Source organism: Polypterus senegalus, chromosome 3, assembly GCF_016835505.1.
Source record: "Polypterus senegalus isolate Bchr_013 chromosome 3, ASM1683550v1, whole genome shotgun sequence".
Lineage (NCBI taxonomy): Eukaryota > Metazoa > Chordata > Cladistia > Polypteriformes > Polypteridae > Polypterus > Polypterus senegalus.
This window is the reverse complement of record NC_053156.1, coordinates 180284387-180309825: the sequence shown is the minus strand read 5'-3', so window position 1 is coordinate 180309825 and position 25439 is coordinate 180284387. Positions and strand designations below refer to the sequence as shown.

Sequence of the window (25439 nt, the reverse complement as noted above, 5' to 3'; positions counted from 1 at the left end):
GAAAACAGGGCCAGTGAAGACCCATTACACACTTTGAATAAGCAAGAAAATCAAATAGCTTGCAGATATACAGAAATGTAATATACTGTAACTAAGCCCCTGATATTCAGCAGTCAATCAGATGACAAGGTAGCGGCCTTGTGCCCCCCCTCAATATAACTTAGAAAACAGAAATAGTAAACATATACACAAACCACTCATCCCTCACAAACAAAAATATATGTAACATGATACAATGCATAACTAATAAGAAAAGCACTATCGGAAATAACATCAGTGGGAAAGAAATAGAGCAGCAGTTAAAGTTACTCTATGAGCCAGTACCTTGGTTTCTACATGTGTTTCTGCTTCTGGGCGCAAAGGTTAAAGAAAATACGGAAATACATAGCACCCACACTCTTGTTATTAAGGCTATTAAAAAGATAGTGCGAAAGATAATGATTAAACAAAAAGCGAGCGAATGTACTAAAAATTACAAATATTAGACATGAAAAACTGACAAAGTGAAATTGACACACAGGAACCTCTTAGACTGAGGGGGGATGCCTGCTGGCACAAACCATCCAGGTGCAGTGAGTAAAATAATCAAGATAGGTATGTTGCAGCTCACAAGGGGAAAGTTACGGTTACCCAAAAATTGTCAGCTTCCATGGCTTGTTTTCGGATCATTAAAAGTAATACTCCCTAAACCATGAGACAGCTCAAAATGATCTGGATAAAAGAGGAATGGGTATAGCCCAGCCACTCATGCAGACTGAATAGCAGGCTGCATTGCTTTCCTTGCAGATGCAGCTGAAGCGGAATAGTCAGCACATAGGTAAACGCGATGACCTTCATATAAAATGTTTGGAGGTTTCCTAGCTTGCTGAAAGACTTTTTGGCAATTGTTATAGTTTAGGAATTTCACTATCAATGGCCTCAGGCAAGAAGAATCTTGACGCGGGCAATAGATCCTGTGGCACCAGATCAAACCTGAATAAAGGTGGGAAAATGACACGTCACAACTTTTTCACAAAATCAATTGCATTTACCCCTTTCTAAATTCTCTTTTATTCCTATGATATGCACATTACAGTGCCTGTTTCTGCCCTCCAGATCAGTAAGTTTTGCAGTTAAAAGTGTTGCAGCAATGGGATCCATTTGTCATGCTGGTCCAGAAATAACTTAAGGTCTTAAAATTTTACCTGTTTACCCTTCATTGCAGCAAGGTCCTGCTGAAGAACACCAAGCTCAACTTTAAAACTTTGATGAATTGAGTCCTGTGTTGCGTCGAGCTGCTCATATAAAAATGATTTCATGTTCTCTAAAAAGTCTGCAATCATTGCTGTGCTGACTTCCGCTGGTGCCACCACACTAAGTACCTTCTATGCAGGACTAGCTGGTTCACGCCGAGATTTGTGGGATCCAGTTGGCATATTCAGAGTGTAGGGTGAGTAGAATTTGCTATGTGATATCAATAATGTGGTTGGTATAAGGGGTTCTAGCAGAAAACAGATGGGGGAAGAAGACGACGCCAAGAAGCCACTAAATCAGCCTTCCATCTGCAATTGAAGGTCACACGGTCATCAATGGTCTGCATTTGTCAGGAGCTTCCAATCAGGTGAGCAGTAGAGTGATAAAACACTTATGTTCCTGCTGTCACACCAGATGTTGTTAACACTAGAATTACCAAAGCCTACAAAAAAACTCGTAATCCTGGCCCACCTTAAATCTGCTTGCACCTCTTCGTCAGCATCTTTTGTGTTGTAAATGTGTTGATCTGCACAAACAGCAAGCAGACTGGTATCCCATCCCCCTCCTGCAGGCTCAGTGCTTACCTTGGAGTGAAGTACCTGGAGTTATATAGGGTAAATAAAAATAATACATCATCATTTGGAATACATACATTTCATGTGTATTTCATGTCTACAATAATCTATGTAAACATATTGTTAAAACAAACGTTTTTCATGTTTTAGTAATAATTGACAAAATGTGGACATGAAGTGTATAACGTGTGAAACCTGAAGTCCAAATATCAAAAAAAAACACTTTCACAAAAGGTACAAGTATAACAAAACAAGTTCATTTTTATTCAAGAATATAACCAAAGAAAATGAAAGCAGGTTATGGTAGGCTGTTGATACGACAGCTTGCATGTTGCAAAGGTAAAAACTGCTGACTCCTGATCAAGTTGGTTGTGGGATCGATACCAGCTGCTTTACAAATCTACTGTTTTGAGTAAAGAGCTGCTCTTAATCTATACTAATAAAAGGCAAAGCCCTCACTGATTCACTCACTGACTGACTGACTCATCACTAATTCTCCAACTTCCCGTGTGGGTGGAAGGCTGAAATTTGGCAGGCTCATTCCTTACAGCTTCCTTACAAAAATTCTACGGGTAATGGTCATAACTGAAAGGTATTTTTCTCCATTTACTGTAATGGAGTTCAGCCAGTTCCGTGGGGGGCGGAGTTTCGTGTGACATCATCACGCCTCCCATGTAATCACGTGAACTGACTGTCAACGCACTACGTAGAAAACCAGGAAGAGCTCCAAAACGCGCTGAAGAAAACATGCATTATATAATTGAGAAGGCAGCGAAACAATAAGAAGCGAGCGAGTGACATATACTACCATATTAATGAGTGCTGCTACTTCGGAAAGAAAGGTGTAAACCTAAACTTTAAATTAAGTTAATAGACAGGCTGCCGCTGGTGTTTCTCATGCTCACGGGTAATGCGGGATACAAGTTTAATGAGAGGGCGAGGATATAAGCGAGAGTTTTGATCACTTTGTAACTAAGTTAAAATTGCAGGTGAAGGGGTGTGCTTATGCAAATTCCGAGACTGTGTTTGTGGGGATTGACAGTTAAAGGCGGGTGGGGAGTCACGTCATCATATCCCCTCCCATTTACCTCATTTCGCTCTGAGCTGAGCTCCGCGGCTAACGGCGTCTTCCGAAGCAACTTCATCACACTCCACCAAATACTCACAGAAAAATCCACAAGTTAATACACACGCTGTCTCTAGAGTTTCTCCACACTCAATGTATTCCTCACGCCCCCTTTATACCCTCTAATCTCCCATTTCAATTCAGATACCTCCAATTACCTGTAAGGCTCAGCTGCGCGATGACAAGTAATAAGTCTCAAGGACAGACCCTACAAAATGATGCCATTGATTTCAGGCAAGATTGCATTTCTCCTGGACAACCATACTTGCATTCTCAAAAGTGAGCTCAGCGCGAGCTTCATCATATTACAACGGAGTGCAGCCAGAAACTTTTAAGTACCGGGTCTTAGATAACATTAAATTAAGCCGTAGACATCGCAACATCACACAAGATAGCAGCTCACGAGAACTTACTGAACGCAGTACGAGTGATCACTTCCATGCATCAAACCTGTTCAAAAAACGCATTACACAATTTACAAGGTGATGGCTTTCTATGGCGTTAGTTTATAAAGCAGCGAGAGGCTGTGTGAAGGCAGCTACACAGAAAAAGCAGAGCGCCACACTCTGAATGTATTGCTGGCATCAACGTTATACCCTCTGATCTCCCATTTGAATTGAAATGCCTCAAATTTCCAGTAAGGCTCTGCTTAATGACAATTAATAAGTCTCAGGGACACACCCTACAAAAGGTTGCCATTGATTTGAGGCAACATTGCTTTCCTCCTGGACAAAACTATACGTTGCATTCTCAAAATATATATATATATATATATATATATATATATATACACACCCCTGAGCCCAGAATTAGGGTGAAGCACGTGCCGCGTACTGTTTGCATTATTTGATAGTAAAACTATTTCAATATATTCAATATATATATATATATATCAGCGCTTAATGATTCATTTTACTCTCGCAACCCCTGTTTGGGAAGAAGTATGAAAAAATATGAGGTTAACACAGAAACCCAGATCACCAATTTAAGCTTTAGGAATCATAGATACTTTATTCGACATCAATGATTGTTTTGGTAAAGCAATACTCGGTGTAATCCTCCTTCCATGTTATAATATTTCCGCGACTAGCCAAGATTAAATGATCCTACTAAACATATTTCTGTCGACCAAATAAAAATTACTTATATTTAAAATTTAAATAGAACTTGAACAAATACGATAGTTCATAATACCCACGCAGCACTAAGTGCACGTAAGATTACGAGTCATCCGTTTTAACAAGCAGCATATTGCACTGATACGAAATAGCCTGGCCATTTAATTATTTAGGAATGGATAGATAAATTAAGATTTTGTACAAATAATGTTTTAAATTTTTCTTCCTCAGTGGATTCTGGCACCCCCAGCAACAGCTCCTCGCACCCCAAAGGAGATATGTGTATATATATATATATATATATAGAGAGAGAGATATAGATATACAGTACATATATAGATAGATATAGATATATAGATTATATAGACAGATGGATATATACATGTAGATAGATATATAAGATAGATATAGATATACATATATAGATAGATAGATAGATATAGGTGTATGTAAATGTGTGTCTGTATATATGTAGATATGTGTGTGTATATATATATATATATATATATATATATATATATATATATATATATATATATATATATATATATATATATGCCAGCAACACTCATGACAATGACAAAACAATTACATTGTCAATCATGTTACATTATTATTAATAATGTTTCATTTTCTTTTCTTTTTCATTAGTTCTTTAACACACTACTTCTCTGCTGCAAAGCGCGGGATTTTGCTATATATGCATATGTATATATGTGTATATGTATATATATGTATATGTATATATATGCATATGTATATATATGCATATATATGTATATGTATGTGTGTCTGTGTCTATATATATGACAGCAACACTCATATCAGTGACAAAACAATTACATTAACAATCATCTAACGTTATTTTTAAAATGTTTCCTTTTCTTTTTTCATAACTTCTTTAACACACTACTTCTCCGCTGCGAAGCGCAAGTATTCTGCTAGTGGTATTATATAATAAAAATATACATTTGATTTGTGTCTGTAACAGCCAGTGTAAATTTAGAGTACTTGTCAAAGTTAGCATTTTTTTTCCAGTTTTATTCTCTCACTCATGCTCCCACAACCCAACCCCGAATCTGAAGCAGTTTTCAGATGAAGATGTGGCATAACAAACAAACGGGGGGGTGGGGGAAACACAGTCACTAACAACAACCGCATGACGGTATGCAAATGAATATAATATTGCATTAGTGCAACAATGTTTTCCAAAATGCACTATACAGGTCATAAAATGAATTATTCCAAATGTCACATATACCGTGGGATGCAAAAGTTTGGGCAACCTTAATAGTCATTATTTTCCTGTATAAATCGTTGGTTGTTACGATAAAAAATGTCAGTTAAATATATCATATAGAAGACACACACAGTGATATTTGAGAAGTTAAATGAAGTTTATTGGATTTACAGAAAGCGTGCAATAATTGTTTAAACAAAATCAGGCAGGTGCATAAATTTGGGCACCACAAAAAAGAAATGAAATCAATATTTAGTAGATCCGCCTTTTGCAGAAATTACAGCCTCTAAACGCTTCCTGTAGGTTCCAATGAGAGTCTGGATTGTGGTTGAAGATATTTTGGACCATTCCTCTTTACATCTCTAGTTCATTCAGGTTTGATGGCTTCTGAGCATGGACAGCTCTCTTTAACTCACAACGCAGACTTTCAATTATATTCAGGTCTGGGGACTGAGATGGCCATTCCAGAATGTTGTACTTGTTCCTCTGCATGAATGCTTTAGTGGATTTTGAGCAGTGTTTCGGGTCGTTGTCTTGTTGAAAGATCCAGCCCGGCAGCTTCAGCTTTGTCACTGATTCCTGGACATTGGTCTCCAGAATCTGCTGATACTGAGTGGAATCCATGTGTCCCTCAACTTTGACAAGATTCCCAGTCCCTGCACTGGCCACACAGCCCCACAGCATGATGGAACCACCACCATATTTTGCTGTAGGTAGCAGGTGTTTTTCTTGGAATGTTGTGTTCTTTTTCCTCCATGCATAACGCCCCTTGTTATGCCCAAATAACTCAATTTTAGTTTAATCAGTCCACAGCACCTTATTCCAAAATTAAGCTGGCTTGTCCAAATGTGCTTGAGCATACCTCAAGCGGCTCTGTTTGTGCTGTGGGTGGAGAAAAGGCTTCCTCTGCATCACTCTCACATACAGCATCTCCTTGTGTAAAGTGCACCGAATAGTTGAACGATGCACAGTGACTCCATCTGCTGCAAGATGATGTTGTAGGTCTTTGGTGCTGGTCTGTGGGTTGACTCTGACTGTTCTCACCATTCGTCACTTCTGTCTATCCGAAATCTTTCTTGGTCTGCCACTTCAAGCCTTAACTTGAACTGAGCCTGTGGTCTTCCATTTCCTCAATATGTTCCTAAATGTGGAAACAGACAGCTTAAATCTCTGGGACAGCTTTCTGTATCCTTCCCCTAAACCATGATGGTGAACAATCTTTGTCTTCAGGTGATTTGAGAGTTGTTTTGTGACCCCCATGTTGCTACTCTTCAGAGAAAATTAAAGGAGGAGGGAAACTTACAATTGACCCCCTTAAATACTCTTTGTCATTATAGGATTCACCCGTGTATGTAGGTCAGGGGTCACTGAGCTTACCAAGCCAATTTGAGTTCCAATAATTAGTTCTAAAAGTTTAGGAATCAATAAAATGACAACGGTGCCCAAATTTATGCACCTGCCTGATTTTGTTTGAACAATTATTGCACACTTTCTGCAAATCCAATAAACTTCATTTCACTTCTCAAATATCACTGTGTGTGTCTCCTATATGATACATTTCACTGACATTTTTTATCGTAACAACCAACGATTTATACAGGAAAATAATGACTATTAACAAGGTTGCCCAAACTTTTGCATCCCACTGTACCTATTGTAAGTTTCTCTTTTTTTATCAGTGTGGCTTTGACATCATGGACCAGAAGGTGCATACTAATTCAGCGTTAGCAGGAACACTCAAGAATAAAACTGAATAAAAAAACTCATATCCACAATTATTTCAAATAAAGAGGTGGTACAAAAAACAAATTTGCTTGTGTTATACCACGTCTTTATCTGAAAATGGCGCCAGATTGGGGGTTGGGTTGTGGGAGTGTGAACGTGAGTGACAGAATAAAACTGAAAAGAAAAAAAAAACCATTAACTTTGGCAAGTACTATAAATTTACACCAGCTGTTACAGACACAAATCCAATGTATGCTTTTATTGTATAATATTAACAATAAGAGCAGCTCTCTACTCAAAACAGCAAATCTGTAAAGTAGCTGGTATTGATCCCCCGACCTCTTGATTGGGACTCAGGGTTATTTACCATTGCACCAATAAATCTACCGTATCAACAGCCTACAGTAACTTGCTTTTTTTTTCTTCAGTTATATACCTGAATAAGAGTGTACTTGTTTTGTTACACTTGTACCTTTTGTGAATGTGTTTATTTGATATATATTTGGACTTCAGGCTTCACACATTATACACTTCATGTCTACACTTTGTCAATTATTACATTAAATATTTTCTGTTTTAACGATTTGTTTACATAGATTGTTGTAGACATGGAACACATATGAAATGTATGTATTCAAAATGACAATGTATTATTTACCCTATACAGCTCCAGGTATTTCACTGCAAAACAAACACTGAGCACTGAGAACCTTCATTGCAAACTGAACTGCGATGGTGGGCAGGGGGAATGGGTATACCAGGCTGCTTGCTGCATGTACTGATCGACACATTTACAACACAAAAGATGCTGACAGAGAGGTGCAAATGGATTTAAGGTGAGCCGGGATTACAAGTTTTTTTCATAGGCAGTGGTAATTCTAGTGTTAACAACAACTGGTGTGACAGCAGGAACATAACATACACTTCCACCTCCTCTGTTCTGTCCATGTGGTAAACATCAGGCTGAATCGCAAAAACTGGTACCGTCAAAGTCAGCCATGTCTCTTTGAGACAAAAGATGTTTCAGTCCAGGATGTCTTGCTAGAATTATATCCTTGCTCTAATTTTGTACAGCTTGCTCTCCAGTGACTGAACATTATTGGCTAATATTACACTGGGCAGAGGTGGTCGGTGTGCTTGGGACCATAGCCTGTTTTAAACTGTGATGTTTTTCTCTTGGTATTTGTTTTGCTGCTGTGTTTATGTGTTCAAAGAATGGTTAGAAAAGCTGGTGAGTAATCCACTGTCCTATGTTTTTGAGTGTCTGGTGATTATAACTCTTGAAACCCAAAGTAGTGGGTGCAAAAAAACGTAAATCAAATAACACATAGCAAATAAATACATAGTCTGACTGATGCCAGCAGATGTGAGTCCGTATTCAGTGATGTCATCTTAATTCTTGATTTTACTTGGAGAGTTAAGAAATGGGCAAGACAATGCAAACAAGCATTCAAATATAAAGAGGACTAAGCAAAAATGTCTTCAAGGTGAAAAAGGAGCCAAATACACAATACACTTGTAAGAAATAATTTCTGCCAAAAATAACACTAGCTATTGTTCCTAGGAGCAAACTTATTTTTTCTACAATAGTCAATTGCATTTCTGACACTGAAACATTTTCTTGGCATTTGGTAAATTCAATAACCTTTATGTATAAATATTGCTGAAATTAAGGCCCAACATTCAAATACAGTCATGGTCGAAATTATCGGCACCCCTGGAACTTTCCCAGAAAATGCACCATTTCTCTCAGAAAATTTTTGCAATTACAAATGTTTTGGTAAAGACATGTTTATTTCCTTTATGTGTATTGGAACAACACAAACAAAAACTGAGAAAAAAAGCTAAATCTGACATCATTTCACACAAAACTCAAAAACCAGGCTAGACAAAATTATTGGCACCCTGAACTTAATATTTGGTTGCATGCCCTTTAGAAAAAACAACTGAAATCAAGAGCTTCCTATAACCAACAACAAGCTTGTTACACCTCTCAACTGGAATTTACGATCACTCTTCTTTTGCAAACTGCTCAAGGTCTCTCAGATTTGAAGGGTGCCTTCTCCCAACAGCAATTTTGAGATCTCTCCATAAGTGTTCAATCGGATTTAGATCTGGACTCATTGCTGGCCACTTCAGAACTCTCCAGCACTTTGTCTTCAACCATTTCTGGGTACTTTTAGTGGTATGTTTGGGGTCAATGTCTTGCTGGAACACCTATGTCCTCTGACACAGACCCAGCTTTCTGACACTGGGCCCTACATTGTGCCTCAATATCTTTCGGTAGTCTTCAGATTTCATGATGCCTTGCACACAGTCAAGGCATCCAGTGCCAGAGGCAGCAAAACATCCCCAAAACATCTTAGAACCTCCACCATGTTTGACTGTAGGTATTGTGTTCTTTTCTTCGTAGGCCTCATTCCATTTTATATAAACAGTATAATAATGAGCTTTACCAAAAAGCTCTACCTTGGTCTCATCTGTCCACAAGACGTTCGCCCAGAAGGATTTTGACTTCCTCAAGTACATTTTGGCAAACTCTGCCTTTTTTTATGTTTCTGTGTCAGCAGTGGGGTCCTCCTGGCTCTCCTGCCATAGCGTTTCATTTCGTTCAGATGTTGATGGATAGTTGGAGCTGACACTGTTGCATCCTGAGTCTGCAGAACAGCTTGAATATGTTCTGAAGTTGTTTGGGGCTGTTTATCCACCATTCGGACTATCCTTTGTTGCAGTCTTTTATCAATTATCAATCTTCCGTCCACGTCCCGGGAGATTAGCTACAGTGTCAAGGGTTGTGAACTTCTTAATTATGTTGCACACAGTGGACAAAAGAACATGAAGATTTCTGGAGATGGACTTGTAGCCTTGAGATTGTTGATATTTTTCCACAATTTTTGTTCTCAAGTCCTCTGAGTGGCACACTCAGACACACAACAGAAAGGTTGAGTCAACTTTTCTCAATTTTAACTGGCTTCAGGTGTGATATTGCCAGCACCTGTTTCTTGCCACAGGTGAGTTCAAATGAGCATCAAATGCTTGAAATAAAACGGTTTACCCACAATTTTGAAAAGGTGACAATAATTTTGTCCGGCATATTTTTGGAGTTCTGTGACATGATGTCAGATTTGGCTTTTTTTCTGTTTTTTGTGTTGTTCCAATGCACATAAAGGAAATAAACATGTGTATACTAAAACATTTGTAATTGCAACAATTTTCTGGGAAAAATGGTGCATTTTCTGGGAAAATTCCAGGGGTGCCCATAATTTTGGCCATGACTGTATGCAAATACATTAAAGAAAACACATCTTTTCATGGGGTGTACTTATTTTTTCACAGCACTGTACATCATCAAGTACCAGTGACAAGAAGCAATACAAAATTGGATGAACAAATTACAAAAATAAATTAGTTCAATTATATATAAGCACTTCACAAATTAATCTTAACTGTTCTTTCCTTAATTTAATTTGCTAGTTTAATATGAGAGAAAAACATTTAAAGCATTCATTATTCTTGCAGCAGTAATGAAATATTTGTTTAGTGTATAAATACAGAAACACATTCTTTAAATAGACAACTGCAAGTGACTGAAATACAATGAATACATATGGCCACTGGCAGTGAGTTCGGTAAAGAAAGAATGTCAAATATACAGCTTTACATACAAAAGCTTAATAGGTCATTAGATCTTCATTTTTTGTTTCCTGGAGTATTATTAAAATCCACTGGGATAAAAGCTTGTATTTTGTGGCCATCTGCAAAAAAGCTTTATTATTCCTTTACTTATGCAAATAAAATAAACCTTTTTACTCTGCATAGTGAATAAACAGTTTTGTAATAATCTCAAAAAACGTACATATTTATAATGTAAATATGAACTGGCAAAGCCAAACAAATAATGGAACTTCAAAAAGATGCTGCAGATCTAACCAATAATTGATTTTCTTCAAGGGATAAGAAATGCACCACTAAAGGCAATGCCAAAACCCAGATGTTCATGGTAGAATTCAGAGTTCTGACGTTATCAGTGTTATTCATGTTAACTAAATTTAAAACTAAATACGTCGTTAATGAAAAACAATCATTTTGTTAACCAAAACAAATCTCAAACTAACAACATATCTGAAAACTAGAACTAAACAAAAACGAGAAAATAAAAAGTAATTTTTTTATTTTTGGTAATTTTAAATTTCATTTTCATCACACTGCGGTTGGCTGGCACCCTGCCCAGGTTTTGTTACCTGCCTTGTGCCCTGTGTTGGCTGAGATTGGCTCCAGCAGACCCCCCATGACCCTGTAGTTAGGATATCGGGTTGGATAGTGGATGGATGGATTTTCACCACACTAGTTTTTGGGCATAATGTAAATGTTATAGTGAAGATGCCAGCACATTTATTAAATACTATTTAAAATATTTATTTTGGAACAAAAACTGATTTGTGCGCATGTGTAAGTACCCCTTCACTGCTGGCATCTGAATCTATAGATTTCATTGGTCATTTCATTCATCATAAAGGTTTCCCTTCAAGAACTGAGAATGAGGAGAAAATCCTTATCACCTGTCAATGTCTTTGGATTTCAGTAGCCATAATTAACGGTCATTTACAGACAGTCAGTCCATTGTCAGCGAATGGCAGGCAACTTTCCCTAAACTTCAATGAAAGGGCACTTAAATTAAAACACAAATATAGCTAAGTAGTTTGAAAATGAGAGCCATGAAGGATTTATCAAGCTTGACTAGCCATTACTACACTTCAAATTCAGTTAGTACTTAGAAAAAAACATTATCTTTAAATACCAAAAAGGTGGGAATTTTATCTATTCAACCTTATTTTGCATATATTTTGCTTATTTGTAGATGGTAACTTTGCAGCAACAGAGTAAGTAGATGCACAGTTTGCAGACAAGCTGACTTTCATATATACATTTAATTTTAATCAGGCTATTAGTACTGATTAACACTAGAATCACATATTATACACTTCACTTCATTATAAGTATTACATGGAAAAAAGTTTCTGGTTTAGATATGTGTTCAGCATTTTTTGCCTCACATTTCCTTTTATCCTACACTTACCCAGATCTTTGAAGACACAGAACACACATGAAATGCATGTGTTCCAAATAATGATATACTGTATTATTTACTCTATACAGCTCCAGGCACTTCACACTCTGATAAGGAGCCTTCAGCTGCGGGAACTTTTTGCCTGAGTTGAGCTACATCGAGGTGGTTTGGGTTGGGATATCAGGCCGCATGTGCTGATCGACACATTCACAAAACAAAAGACACTGATGGAGAGGTGCAAAGAAATTTAAATTGGCCCAGAATTACTAGTTTTTTTGTAGGCTTCAGTTATTCTAGTGTTAAAGTAAGGCAACCCATCTGGTCTGTTTACTTTGCAGCACCATGGAAGTTGAGGAAGAATAATTTTTGGGTAACACAGCATTCATCTTAAAGAAATAGTATAAAGGGTTAATAAAGGTGGGAAACCAAATAAAGGTCAAGTGAACAACAAAATGTACACTGAAATATAAGATCTGGTTTAGGAAAAATACTGAGATGGTCAAGTAAATAAAGAATGTACCAGAAGAAAGGTTGATGTAATTATAAAAAATGTACTGAAGGATAACCAAGAGATGACTAAAAAATCAGCAGATGCCCTAAAAACTAGAATGGACAGTTGTTATATGCATAGAAATTTCAAGGGTGGCATCTCATCTCAAAAGGTATAAGAAGAACCAGAATATAACATACTTTTATTTTAAATAAATCATTTGGGTGTAAACCAACCAGAGTAAAATGTATGCATTGACTGGCACTGTATGTACAGTGCATCCGAAAAGTATTCACAGCGCATCATTTTTTCCACATTTTGTTATGTTAAGGCCTTATTCCAAAATGGATTAAATTAATTTTTTTCCTCAGAATTCTACTCACAACACCCCTAATGACAACGTGAAAAAAATAAAAAAATTGAGAAAGCACATGTACATAAGAATTCATAGCCTTTGCCAAGAAGCTCAAAACTGAGCTCAGGTGTATCCTGTTTCCCCTGATCATCCTTGAGATGTTTCTGCAGCTTAATTGGAATCCACCTGTGGTAAATTCAGTTGATTGGACATGATTTGGAAATGCACACACCTGTCTATATAAGGTCCCACAGTTGACAGTTCATGTCAGAGCACAAACCAAGCATGAAGTTAAGGGAATTGTCTGTAGACCGTCGAGACAGGATTGTCTCAAGGCACAAATCTGGGGAAGGTTACAGAAAAATTTCTGCTGCTTTGAAGGTCCCAACGAGCACAGTGGCCTCCATCATCTGTAAGTGGAAGAAGTTTGAAACCACCAGGACTCTTCCTAGAGCTGGCCGGCCATCTAAACTGAGTGATCAGGGGAGAAGAGCCTTAGTCAGTGAGGTGACCAAGAACCCGATGTTCACTCTGTCAGAGCCTCAGAGGTCCTCTGTGGTGAAAGGAGAACCTTCCAGAAGGACAACCATCTCTGCAGCAATCCACCAATCAGGCTTGTATGGTAGAGTGGCCAAACGGAAGCCACTCCTTAGTAAAAGGCAGATGGCAGCCTGCCTGGAGTTTGCCAAAAGGCACCTGAAGGACTCTCAGACCATGAGAAACAAAATTCTCTGGTTTGATGAGACAAAGATTGAACTCTTTGGTGTGAATGCCAGGCATCACGTTTGGAGGAAACCAGGCACCGCTCATCACCAGGCCAATACCATCCTTACAGTGAAGCATGGTGGTGGTAGCATCATGCTGTGGGGATGTTTTTCAGCGGCAGGAACTGGGAGACTAGTCACGATAAAGGGAAAGATGACTGCAGCAATGTACAGAGACATCCTGGGTGAAAACCTGCTCCACAGCACTCTTGATCTCAGACTGGGGCGACGGTTCATCTTTCAGCAGGACAACGACCCTAAGCACACAGCCAAGATATCAAAGGAGTGGCTTCAGGACAACTCTGTGAATGTCCTTGAGTGGCCCAGCCAGAGCCCAGAGTTGAATCCGATTGAACATCTCTGGAAAGATCTTAAAATGGCTGTGTACCGACTCTTCCCATCCAACCTGATGGAGCTTGAGAGGTGCTGCAAAGAGGAATGCGTGAAACTGGCCAAGGATAGGTGTGCCAAGCTTGTGGCATCATATTCAAAAAGACTTGAGGCTGTAATTGCTGCCAAAGGTGCATCGACAAAGTATTGAGCAAAGGCTGTGAATACTTATGTATATGTGATTTCTCAGTTTTTTAATTTTAATAAATTCACAAACCTCAAGTAAACTTTTTTCACATTGTCATTATGGGGTGTTGTGTGTAGAATTCTGAGGAAAAAAATGAATTTAATCCATTTTGGAATAAGGCTGTAACATAAAATGTGGAAAAAGTGATGCGCTGTGAATACTTTCCGGATGCACTGTAAATTCAACAGTTTATAAATTGAACCTCTATCCTTTGTTTCTCTGACCATTTTGATAATTCTGACCATGCTATAATGGACTGCTTCTAAAGAATGCTCCCTCCAAGGCATTTTGCTGAGGATTAATTAAAAGATACAATGAACAGCTTTTCTCCTGCCTGATTACAGAATTGTCCTATTAGAGGACGTTTATTTCTTTAATAGGATGTTAAATTTCAACCACAGTTTTTGGCACCCAACGTGGGGTATTCCGTACCCTGGAGGGAACTCCCATCAGAATCTTAAAAGGCACGAAGAGGATAATGAGAAATTGGAACGGACTTGTTCTCATCTGCACGGGACCTAAAACGGTAGGAGGATGCATATTCATTCATTCTTTTGGGGATAAGGGGCTGGGTTAGATGTCATGCCGCTAGATTAGGAGTGTTTTTTCTTAGAGTTAGGATAGTTAGTGTAGTTAGATTAACACTAGAATTACCAGAGCCTACAAAAAAACTCGTAATTCCGTCCCACCTTAAACTGCTTCTTAAATCCCTTCACACCTCTCCGCTAGCGCCCTTTGTCTTCTAAATGTGCTGATAAAGAGAAGCTCGGAGCAGCCGGCTATTCCATCCCCCCACCAATTTAGAACGTGCCTCTCCCAGCTCATGCCTTGATTGAGTATCTGGGAGTGAAGTGGAGTTTTAGAGTGGAAATAATAGATCGTTGTTTGGAACACACGCATTTCATGTCTGTTCCGTTTCTACAGTAATCTGTGTCAACACATTGTTAAAACAGAAACGTTTTTTTATATTCTAGTAGTAGATGACAAAATGTAGGCATAAACTATATAATGTATGAAGCCTAAAGTCCAAATAGCAAAGAAACATTTTCACAAGAATAACACAATTGCGCTTTTATCCAAAAATATAACTGCAGAAACAAAAAGCCGCCTAAACATGTGACATTGACACTACTTTATTGTAACTGTCTCTGTGGCTCAATAGATTCAGCCCCGCTTGGGAATCGAGGGGCCACGAGTTCGATCCTGCGCTCCTCCGTTTTGAGAAGTAAACTGCTCTTAGTCTTACTGTTTTAGAATAAAAGCATACATTTGATTTCAGTCTGTAACTGCCGGTGCAATTTATGATCTTGTAAAGGTTAGCTTTTTTTTTTTAATTCACTTTTCATTCTCTCAGTCGCGTTCAGAATCAATCCATACAACCCCATCTGACACGGCTGTTTTCACTATAGACGCGCTATAGATCTGCAGTGTACCACGATGCATACTAACGCCAAACACATTTATTCAAGTGCACTTTTTCCATCGCCTTTTCCTGTAAGAAGCAATGTCTCTCTATGCTGTGGTTTCTATTACACACCTGAAAGAAAGAGACAATATATGTAAAAATATAATCGCACTAATGCAATATTATTTGAAAACTAACCGCGTCATATCGGGTGTGAATTTATGCAGTAACTGGAAATTCTCTGATGCGGGACCTTCCCCCAGGGAAGAAAGTACAGTGTCAGGTGCTCATTCAGTGTGATAGGAACCATAGCACAGAGAGGTGTGTACACGGCAACAAGTAAATGTAGGAAGGACGGTCCTTGGGTGTGTGGGAACTGTTAATATTTGAATGTGATGATTTTATATAGCACGGAATGAAAATCAGCACTTCTTAGCATGGCACCATGCAAGCTGTCGTATCAATCGCCTACTGTAACTTGCTTTCTTTTTTCTTCGGTTATACAGGTAGTTTTGAATAAAAGTGCACTTGTTTTGTTTGCGAAATGAAGTGTCTGCATGCACTTTTCGTGGCATTACACGTGTATTTTTTGAGCATGCCCGTTTGAGCAGTATAAAAAGTATTGAAAAGTATAACAAAACAACGGGCAGATGGGGAGTGTCTGATGATTGCATATACCGCCGAACTTACAGCTCTTTACTATTCTCTCCTCTGCGTGCCCTGGAGTACAAAAGAAACAGAATACAGACGCGCTATAGCTCTGCGTTGTACCACGATGCATACTAACGCCCCCCACCCGGTTCTGACACACAGACGCTGGCGAAGCTGCCTTCTTCGTATCTCACCGTCACTTGATTTTCTTTTTATTCAGTTTTATTGAGTGTTCCTGCCAGTCCCCGCATGTTGCTGTATACTGGATATTTTCACATGTATTGTCTCTTTCTTTTAGATGTGTAATAGAAACCACAGCATAGAGAGACATTGCTTCTTACAGGAAAAGGCGATGGAAAAAGTGCACTTGAATAAAAGTGCACTTTTGTTATACTTTTACACCAATATATGTTCCTGTGTTTGAACGACACGGGCAGATGGGGAGTGTCTGATGATTGCATATAGCGCCGAAGTTACTGGTCTTTACCATTCTTTCCTCTGCATGTCCTGGAGTACAAAAGAAACAGCATAAAGCAACATGTGGGGACTGGCAGGAACACTCAATAAAACTGAATAAAAAGAAAAGCAAGTGACGGTGAGATACGAAGAAGGCAGCTTCGCCAGCGTTTGTGTGTCAGAACCCGGGGGGGGGGGGTGTTTGGCGTTAGTATGCATCGTGGTACACTGCAGAGCTATAGCGAGTCTTTAGTGAAAACAGCCGTGTCAGATGGGGTTGTATGGATTGATTCTGAACGCGACTGAGAGAATGAAAAGTGAATTAAAAAAAGCTAACCTTTACAAGGATCATAAATTGCACCGGCAGTTACAGACTGAAATCAAATGTATGCTTTTATTCTAAAACAGTAAGACTAAGAGCAGTTTACTTCTCAAAACGGAGGAGCGCAGGATCGAACTCGTAACCTCTTGATTCCCAAGCGGGTGCTGAGCCTATTGAACTACAGAGGCAGTTACAATAAACTGGTGTCAATGTCGCATGTTAAGGCGGCTTTTTGTTTCTGCAGTTATATTTTTGAATAAAAGCGCAATTGTGTTATTCTTGTGAAAATGTTTCTTTGCTATTTGGACTTCAGGCTTCATACACTATATAGTTTATGCCTACATTTTGTCATCTACTACTAGAATATAAAAAACGTTTGTTTTAACAATGTGTTGACACAGATTACTGTAGAAACGGAACAGACATGAAATGCGTGTGTTCCAAATAACGATCTATTATTTCCACTCTAAAACTCCACTTCACTCCCAGATACTCAATCAAGGCATGAGCTGGGAGAAGTTTGGCACGTTCTAAATTGGTGGGGGGATGGAATAGCCGGCTGCTCCTAGCTTCTCTTTATCAGCACATTTAGAAGACAAAGGGCGCTGGCGGAGAGGTGTGAAGGGATTTAAGAAGCAGTTTAAGGTGGGACGGAATTACGAGTTTTTTCGTAGGCTCTGGTAATTCTAGTGTTAAGAGCCTTTTGCAGACTAGACAAAGCATTAAAGAATAGTGCTGAGATCATTCCTTGTTGCAAGGCGGATTATTTTGGGTTGCCATCTGGAGGAAGTGACCCACTATTATCTGGGGGAGTCGCCCAGCTCTCTCTCTGGGGTTGGCAAAAGGTCTCAGTAGACAGTAATGCTGTTAAATGGAAAGAGAAGTCCTGGGTTCAGGTCCCAGGCACGTAATTAATTTGGGACAGCGTTCCCCACCTCAGTAAAAAAGAAAGGAAGTTAAAGTCCTCCCTGAGGTAATAAGGTTGCAACCAGTGGGAGGCAGACTCCCAAAGGAAGATAGGGCTAAAGGTAGAATACGAATTGTATAATAAATGAAAAGTAATCAATTTACACAAAGCAGAATGTGGAAAATGTTAACTAGTAAGAACAAGGAATATGAAAGGTTTATGTAGAGTTTTGTATGTTCTGTGAAAATAAATGAGTACATAATTTTGTTTTGTTTTGTGCCAGGCAGAGTGTGTAAGTAAATAAGACATCGAAGTGCAGCGAATTTAAAGAAATGTGTGTAAGAGATGACGTGTTGAAAGAATTGTTTTGCGTGTCTGAAAATGTTGTACTGTACCTAAGAAATGTGTGAATGGGACATCTTTGTCTGAAATGTACTTGTATTAATTAAACTGAATGTTTAAAGTAAAATATACTGTGCACACAAATTATGAATATCTGATAAAGTTCCAGAACTCTGAGTTAATTTTGGTTAAAATGTGGGTTTTGTAAATGTAATATTTGATAAAATGAAAATGTCTCCTTTGCTTAGAAAAATGTTTATGTATAAAACAGCTTTCCTTCAGACCCTGATCAAGTCTTAGGGAAAAGTGTTCTTTGATAGTTTTAAAATATAAAGGAGACAATTTCTTTTAAGGATAACAAGCTGTTGGTATGTGTGTGTGTGTGAAGGTGCATATTTGTTATGGACATTGTTTTAAATGCTTTCCATGAGCTGTTAGGTGATTGAAGTAGTGATGAAACGGTGACATAGTGATTGGAATTGTTGCCCCAGTAAAATAAACGTAAGCAACGAGAGGAAAAGTGTGTGTACAGTAATCCCTCGCTATATCGCGCTTCGATTTTCGTGGCTTCATTCTACTGCGGATTTTATATGTAAGCATATCTAAATATTTAACGCGGATTTTTCCCTGCTTCGCGGGTTGTGCGGACAATGGGTCTTTTTACTTCCTGTACATGCTTCCTCAGTTGGTTTGCCCAGTTGATTTCACACAAAGGACGCTATTGGCAGTTGGCTGAGAGGCTACCCAGTCAGAGCACGCAGTTAAGTTCCTGTGTGCTGATTGGCTCAGCGACGGAGCGCCGAATTCGATTCCGCTGCGTTAACCAGGAAGTCTCGTCTCGCTCATTTGGGACATGGGACTGCACTACATCCTGCAACATCTCGACTCTCCAAGGACATATGCTAGGATCCTGTTTGTGGATTTCAGCTCGGCATTCAATACCATGATTCCAGAAGTCCTCCACACTAAACTCACTAGGCTCATTGTACCAGCTCCCATCTGCCAGTGGATCTCAAACTTCATGACAGATAGGAAGCAGCAAGTAAGACTAGGAAAAATCACATCCAGCACATGAACAGCCAGCACTGGCGCCCCCCCAGGGATGTGTCCTCTCTCCTCTGCTCTTCTCCCTCTACACAAATGACTGCACCTCAAGAGACCTGTCTGTTAAACTCCTGAAGTTTGCAGATGATATAACAGTCATTGGCCTCATCAAGGACAGTGATGAGTCTTTATACAGATGAGAGGTCGAACAGCTGGCCCTCTGGTTCGGTCAAAACAACCTGGAGCTGAACAAATTTAAAACTGTGGAGATGACAGTGGACTTCAGGAGGAGCCCCCAAGTGTTGCCCCTCTCACACTACTCAACAACATTGTGTCTACTGTGGAAAACTTTTAGGTTTCTGGGATCCATAATTTCCCAGGACCTGAAGTGGGTATCAAACATAGAGACAATTGTCAAAAAGGCCCAGCAGAAGTCCTGCCTCAGGAGCTGCTTATCCAATTTTACTCTGCAGTAATCCAGTCTATATATATATATATATATATATATATATATATATATATAGCAGAATACCCGCCATGGCGGAGAAGTGGTGTGTTAAAGAAGTTATGAGAAAGAAAAGGAAACATTTTAAAAATAGCGTAAGATGATTGTTAATGTAATTGTTTTGTCACTGATATGAGTGTTGCTGTCATATATGTGTATATATATATATATATATATATATATATATATATATATATATATATATAGACACAGACACACACACATACATATATATACATACACATATATATACAAATACATATACACATATATACAAATACACATATAGCAAAATCCCCGCGCTTTGCAGCAGAGAAGTAGTGTGTTAAAGAAGTAATGAAAAAGAAAAGGAAACATTTTAATAATAACGTAACATGATTGACAATGTAATTGTTTTGTCATTGTCATGAGTGTTGCTGGCATATATATATATATATATATATATATATATATATATATCTATATCTATACTAATAAAAGGCAAAGCCCTCACTCACTCACTCACTCACTCACTCATTCTCCAACTTCCTGTGTGGGTGGAAGGCTGAAATTTGGCAGGTTCATTCCTTACAGCTTCCTTACAAAAGTTGGGCAGGTTTTATATCGAAATTCTACGCGTAATGGTCATAACTGGAAGCTGTTTTTCTCCATTTACTGTAATGGAGATGAGCTTGAACGCCGTGGGGGGGAGTTTCGTGTGACATCATCACGACTTCCACGTAATCACGCAGTACATAGAAAACCAGGAAGACCTCCAAAAGCGCTGAAGAAAACATGCATTATATAATTGAGAAGGCAGCGAAACAATAAGAAGCGAGCGAGTGACATATACAACCATATTTATGAGTTCTGCTACTTCGGAAACAAAGCACGATGTAAACCTACACTTTAAATTAAGTTCATAGACAGGCTGCCGCTGGCGTTTGTAATTTAGTGCCTGCCCATATAAGGCCGTCCGTCAGCAGCAATCCAATAGCAAACTCCCACTAAATATTCACGGGTGAAGGACTGTGCTTAAGCAGAGGAAGATGAGATGGTCAGGGTGGTGTTTGGTACAAACTCAGCGAAACTGTGAGAGAAAGTTTTAAGTGCCAGGACTAAGGTAACATTAAATACAGCCATGGACATAGCACGAGATGGCACCAGCACAGCTGGGAAACTTCGATGCATGTACACCGAAGCGCTCACGTGAACTGACGCAGTGCACTGATAAAAAGCAACAGTTCCAAAGAGCTGAACAAAACCAATTACACAATTGAAAAGGCAGCAAAAATATGAAGTGTCTGATACATACAAGCATATTCATAAATCCAGCTACTGCGAAACAAAGCACACGGTGGAAAAAGTTAATGTCCCGCTAAAGGAAGACAGTGTAAAAAAAAACCCGTGCATGCAGTGTGTCACGGTTCAGATAAAGAAGAAGACGAGCTGTTTATTGATGCAGTAAGAAACGAATCGATGAATGAAACCTGTCATCTTTACAATGATTGACAAACACGGAATGTAACTTGAACACAACACATCCTACAAATACGAACCTGATTGAAAGAAATAATGATAATCAAATCCTTGATGACAGCAACACTCAGTAACACTCACAAAACAAATACTGTATATTGACAGTCATGTTACGTTATTTTAAAAATGTTCCCTTTTCTTTTCTTCTAAATGAGGTTATTGTTGAATCTAATTGCTTAAAGAATGATTTATTAATGTATATTGGGATGTTTTGAAATAAAAAAGAAGCTTAGGAAGAATATTCATCTTAACAGTGTTAATTCTTCCAGCTAGTGTGAGATGAAGGGTTGACCATCTATGCAAGTCTTGTTTAATTTTTTCCATGCAGACGGAGAAATTTTGCTGATATAGAGCTTTATGTTTACTTGTGATGTTTACCCCTAGGTATTTAAACTGTTCTGCAATGATAAAAGGTAGGGTTCTAATCTAATATTATATGCTTGAGAATTCACTGGAAAGAGTACACTTTTATTCAGATTAATTCTGAGACCAGAGATCTTTTGAAATTCTGTGAGTGCTGCTAAGACTGCAGGCACAGAATTTTCTGGGTCTGAAATATACAGTACCATATCATCTGCATATAATGAGATTTTCTGTTCTCTGCTAATCCCCTTTATCTGATCAGTATTTCGACAATGTATTGCCAGTGGTTCAATGGCAATCGCAAACAGCAGCGGTGACAAGGGCATCCTTGTCTAGTGCCACGTTCTAGTTTAAAGTAGTCTGAGCAAATGTTATTGATGCAAACTGAAGCTTCTGGGTTAGTATACAGTAATTTAATCCATGCACCCATACTTCTCCAATGTAGTAAAAAGGTATTTCCATTCAATCATGTTGAATGCTTTTTCTGCATCCAATGATAATAATATTTCTGGGGTGTTTGATTTAGTTGGTGAGTATATTACATTAAACAGGCGTCGAAGATTTGAAGATAAGTGTCGGCCCCTAATAAATCCAGTTTGGTCTTGTGATATTACAGAGGGAGCACTTTCTCCATCCTTCTGGCTATGATTTTAGAGAGTATTTTAACGTCGTTATTCAGAAGTGAAATTGGTCTGTATGATGCACATTGTAATAAGTCCTTATTTTGTTTTGGAAAGACAGTGATTAGTGCTTGGCGAAAGGTTTGTGGAAGAAATTGGTTATCTCTGGCTTCTGTAAATGTTGCTAATAGGAGGGAGCTAGCTGAGCGGAGAATTTCTTGTAAAACTCTGCAGGGTAGCCATCAGGGCCTGCTGCTTTTCCGCCTTGGAGTGACTTTATAGCATCTAGTAATTCTGATAACGCAGAGGTTTATCAAGTTCCTCCACACTAAAAGCGTCTATTTGTGGTATCTGTAATGTATCCAGAAATGCATTAGATTGTGTATTGTCTTCTTTAAACTCAGTAGTATATAGGATTTATAGTAGTCTCTGAAAGTGTGCATTATATTTTTGTGTTCGATGATTTTATCTCCGTTAGTGTTAGTGATTACGAGATTGCATTGCACTTCTTGCTTGTGAATTTGTTGAGCTAAAAGCTTATTAGCTTTCTCTCCATGCTCATAGTAATGATGTCTGGTAGTTGTTCAGTTTCTTTAGTTGTCAAGAGGTTTAATTCTGAATGTAGAGCCTGCCTCCTCCTATGTAGAGTCTCGCTTGGTAGTCTGGCATGTTCTTCATCTATTTTAGTAATTTCGCTTTTTATCTCTGCTACTTTCTTGGCTTCGGATTTATTTCTGTGGGAAAGATATGAGATAATCTGTCCTCTTAAGAAGGCCTTAAGAGTTTCCCAGAGTATTCCTGCAGAGATCTCGGGGATGTATTTGTCTCTAGAAAGAATTTGATTTGTTTTGATATAAATTCCGTACAATTTTCGTCAGCTAATAGAAGCGGGTTGAGGCCATCTGCTTGGGTGAGTGTATGGGGCTTAGTAATTTCAGCTTCAAGATCATAGGTGCACGGTCCGAAATAACAATAGCATCGTATTTGCAAGATTTAATCTTAGGCAAGAAGTTATTGTCTATAAAGAAGTAATCAATCCTTGAGTAGCAATGATGTACTGGTGAGTAGAAAGAATATGTTCTTGAATTTGGGTTTAAAAACCTCCAGGGATCTGATAAGTTGTGATCAGTTATAAACTTTGTAATTATCTTTGCAGTGTTAGATGCCGTTCCCCCTGTGGAGGAAGTCCTGTCTAAAAGTGGATTTAACACTAGAATTACCAGAGCCTACGAAAAAACTCGTAATTCCGTCCCACCTTAAACTGCTTCTTAAATCCCTTCACACCTCTCCGCCAGCGTCCTTTGTTCTCTAAATGTGCTGATAAAGAGAAGCTCGGAGCAGCCGGCTATTCCATCCCCACCAATTTAGAGCGTGCACGAACTTCTCTCAGCTCATGCCTTGATTGAGTATCTGGGAGTGAAGTGGAGTTTTAGAGTGAAATAATAGATCGTTGTTTGGAACACACGCATTTCATGTCTGTTCCGTTTCTACAGTAATCTGTGTCAACACATTGTTAAAACAGAAACTTTTTTATATTCTAGTAGTAGATGACAAAATGTAGGCATAAACTATATAATGTATGAAGCCTGAAGTCCAAATAGCAAAGAAACATTTTCACAAGAATAACACAATTGCACTTTTATTCAAACATATAACTGCAGAAAGAAAAAGCCGCCTTAACATGCGACATTGACACCAGTTTACTATAACTGACTCCGTGGTTCAATAGATACAGCCCCGCTTGGGAATCAAGGGTCACGGTTCGATCCTGCGCCTCCCTTTTGAGAAGTAAACTGTTCTTAGTCTTACTGTTTTAGAATAAAACATACATTTGATTTCAGTCTGTAACAGCCGTGCAATTTATGATCTTTGTAAAGGTTAGCCTTTTTTTTTTTTTTATTCACTTTTCACTCTCTCAGTCGCGTTCAGAATCAATCCATACAACCCCATCTGACACGGCTGTTTTCACTAAAGACGCTATAGCTCTGCAGTGTACCACGATGCATACTAACGCCCCCGGTTCTGACACACAAACGCTGGCTAAGCTGCCTTCTTCGTATCTCACCGTCACTTGCTTTTCTTTTTATTCAGTTTTATTGAGTGTTCCTGCCAGTCCCGCATGTTGCTGTATGCTTTTTCTTTTGCACCCAGGACATGCAGAAGAAAGAATGGTAAAGACCAACTAACGCGCTATATGCAATCATCAGACACTCCCCATCTGCCCGTGTCGTTCAAACACAGGAACATATATTGGTGTAAAAGTATAACAAAAGTGCACTTTTATTCAAGTGCACTTTTCCATCGCTTTTCCTGTAGAAGCAATGTACACACTTCTCTCTATGCTGTGGTTTCTATTACACACCTGAAAGAAAGAGACAATATATGTGAAAATATAATGCACTAATGCAATATTATTTGAAAACGAACAGCGTCAGATCGGGTGTGAATTTATGCAGGAACTGGAAATTCTCTGATGCGGACCTTCCCCAGGGAAGAAAGTACAGTGTCAGGTGCTCATTCAGTGTAATAGAAACCATAGCACAGAGAGGTGTGTACACGGCAACAAGTACACGTGTCGTAAATGTAGGAAGGACGGTCCTTGGGTGTGTGGGAACTGTTAATATTTGAATGTGATGATTTTATATAGCACGGAATGAAAATCTTCTCTTCTTAGCATTGCACCATGCAAGATGTCGATATCAATCGCCTACTGTATCTTGCTTTCTTTTTCTTGGTTATACAGGTAGTTTTGAATAAAAGTGCACTTGTTTTGTTTGCAAATGAAGTGTCTGCGTGCACTTTTCGTGGCATTACACGTGTATTTTTGAGCATGCCCGTTTGAGCAGTATAAAAGTATTGAAAAGTATAACAAAACAACGGGCAGATGGGGAGTGTCTGATGATTGCATATAGCGCCGAACTTACTGCTCTTTACTATTCTCTCCTCTGCGTGCCCTGGAGTACAAAAGAAACAGAATACAGACGCGCTATAGCTCTGTGCTGTACCACGATGCATACTAACGCCCCCACCCGTTC

General features: G+C 38.7%; 1 protein-coding gene across 1 annotated transcript in view; it reads right to left on the bottom strand.

The window, feature by feature from the left end:
- Window positions 1–10457: 10457 nt before the first annotated feature.
- The window catches only part of LOC120525723 (constitutive coactivator of peroxisome proliferator-activated receptor gamma-like), a 147020-nt gene continuing 132038 nt past the window's right edge, over window positions 10458–25439 (bottom strand). The window contains exon 7 of the mRNA XM_039748268.1: window positions 10458–10772. Coding sequence (XP_039604202.1) covers window positions 10733–10772 — 40 coding nt within the window. The 3' untranslated portion in view covers window positions 10458–10732. The remainder of the gene's footprint in view (window positions 10773–25439) is intronic.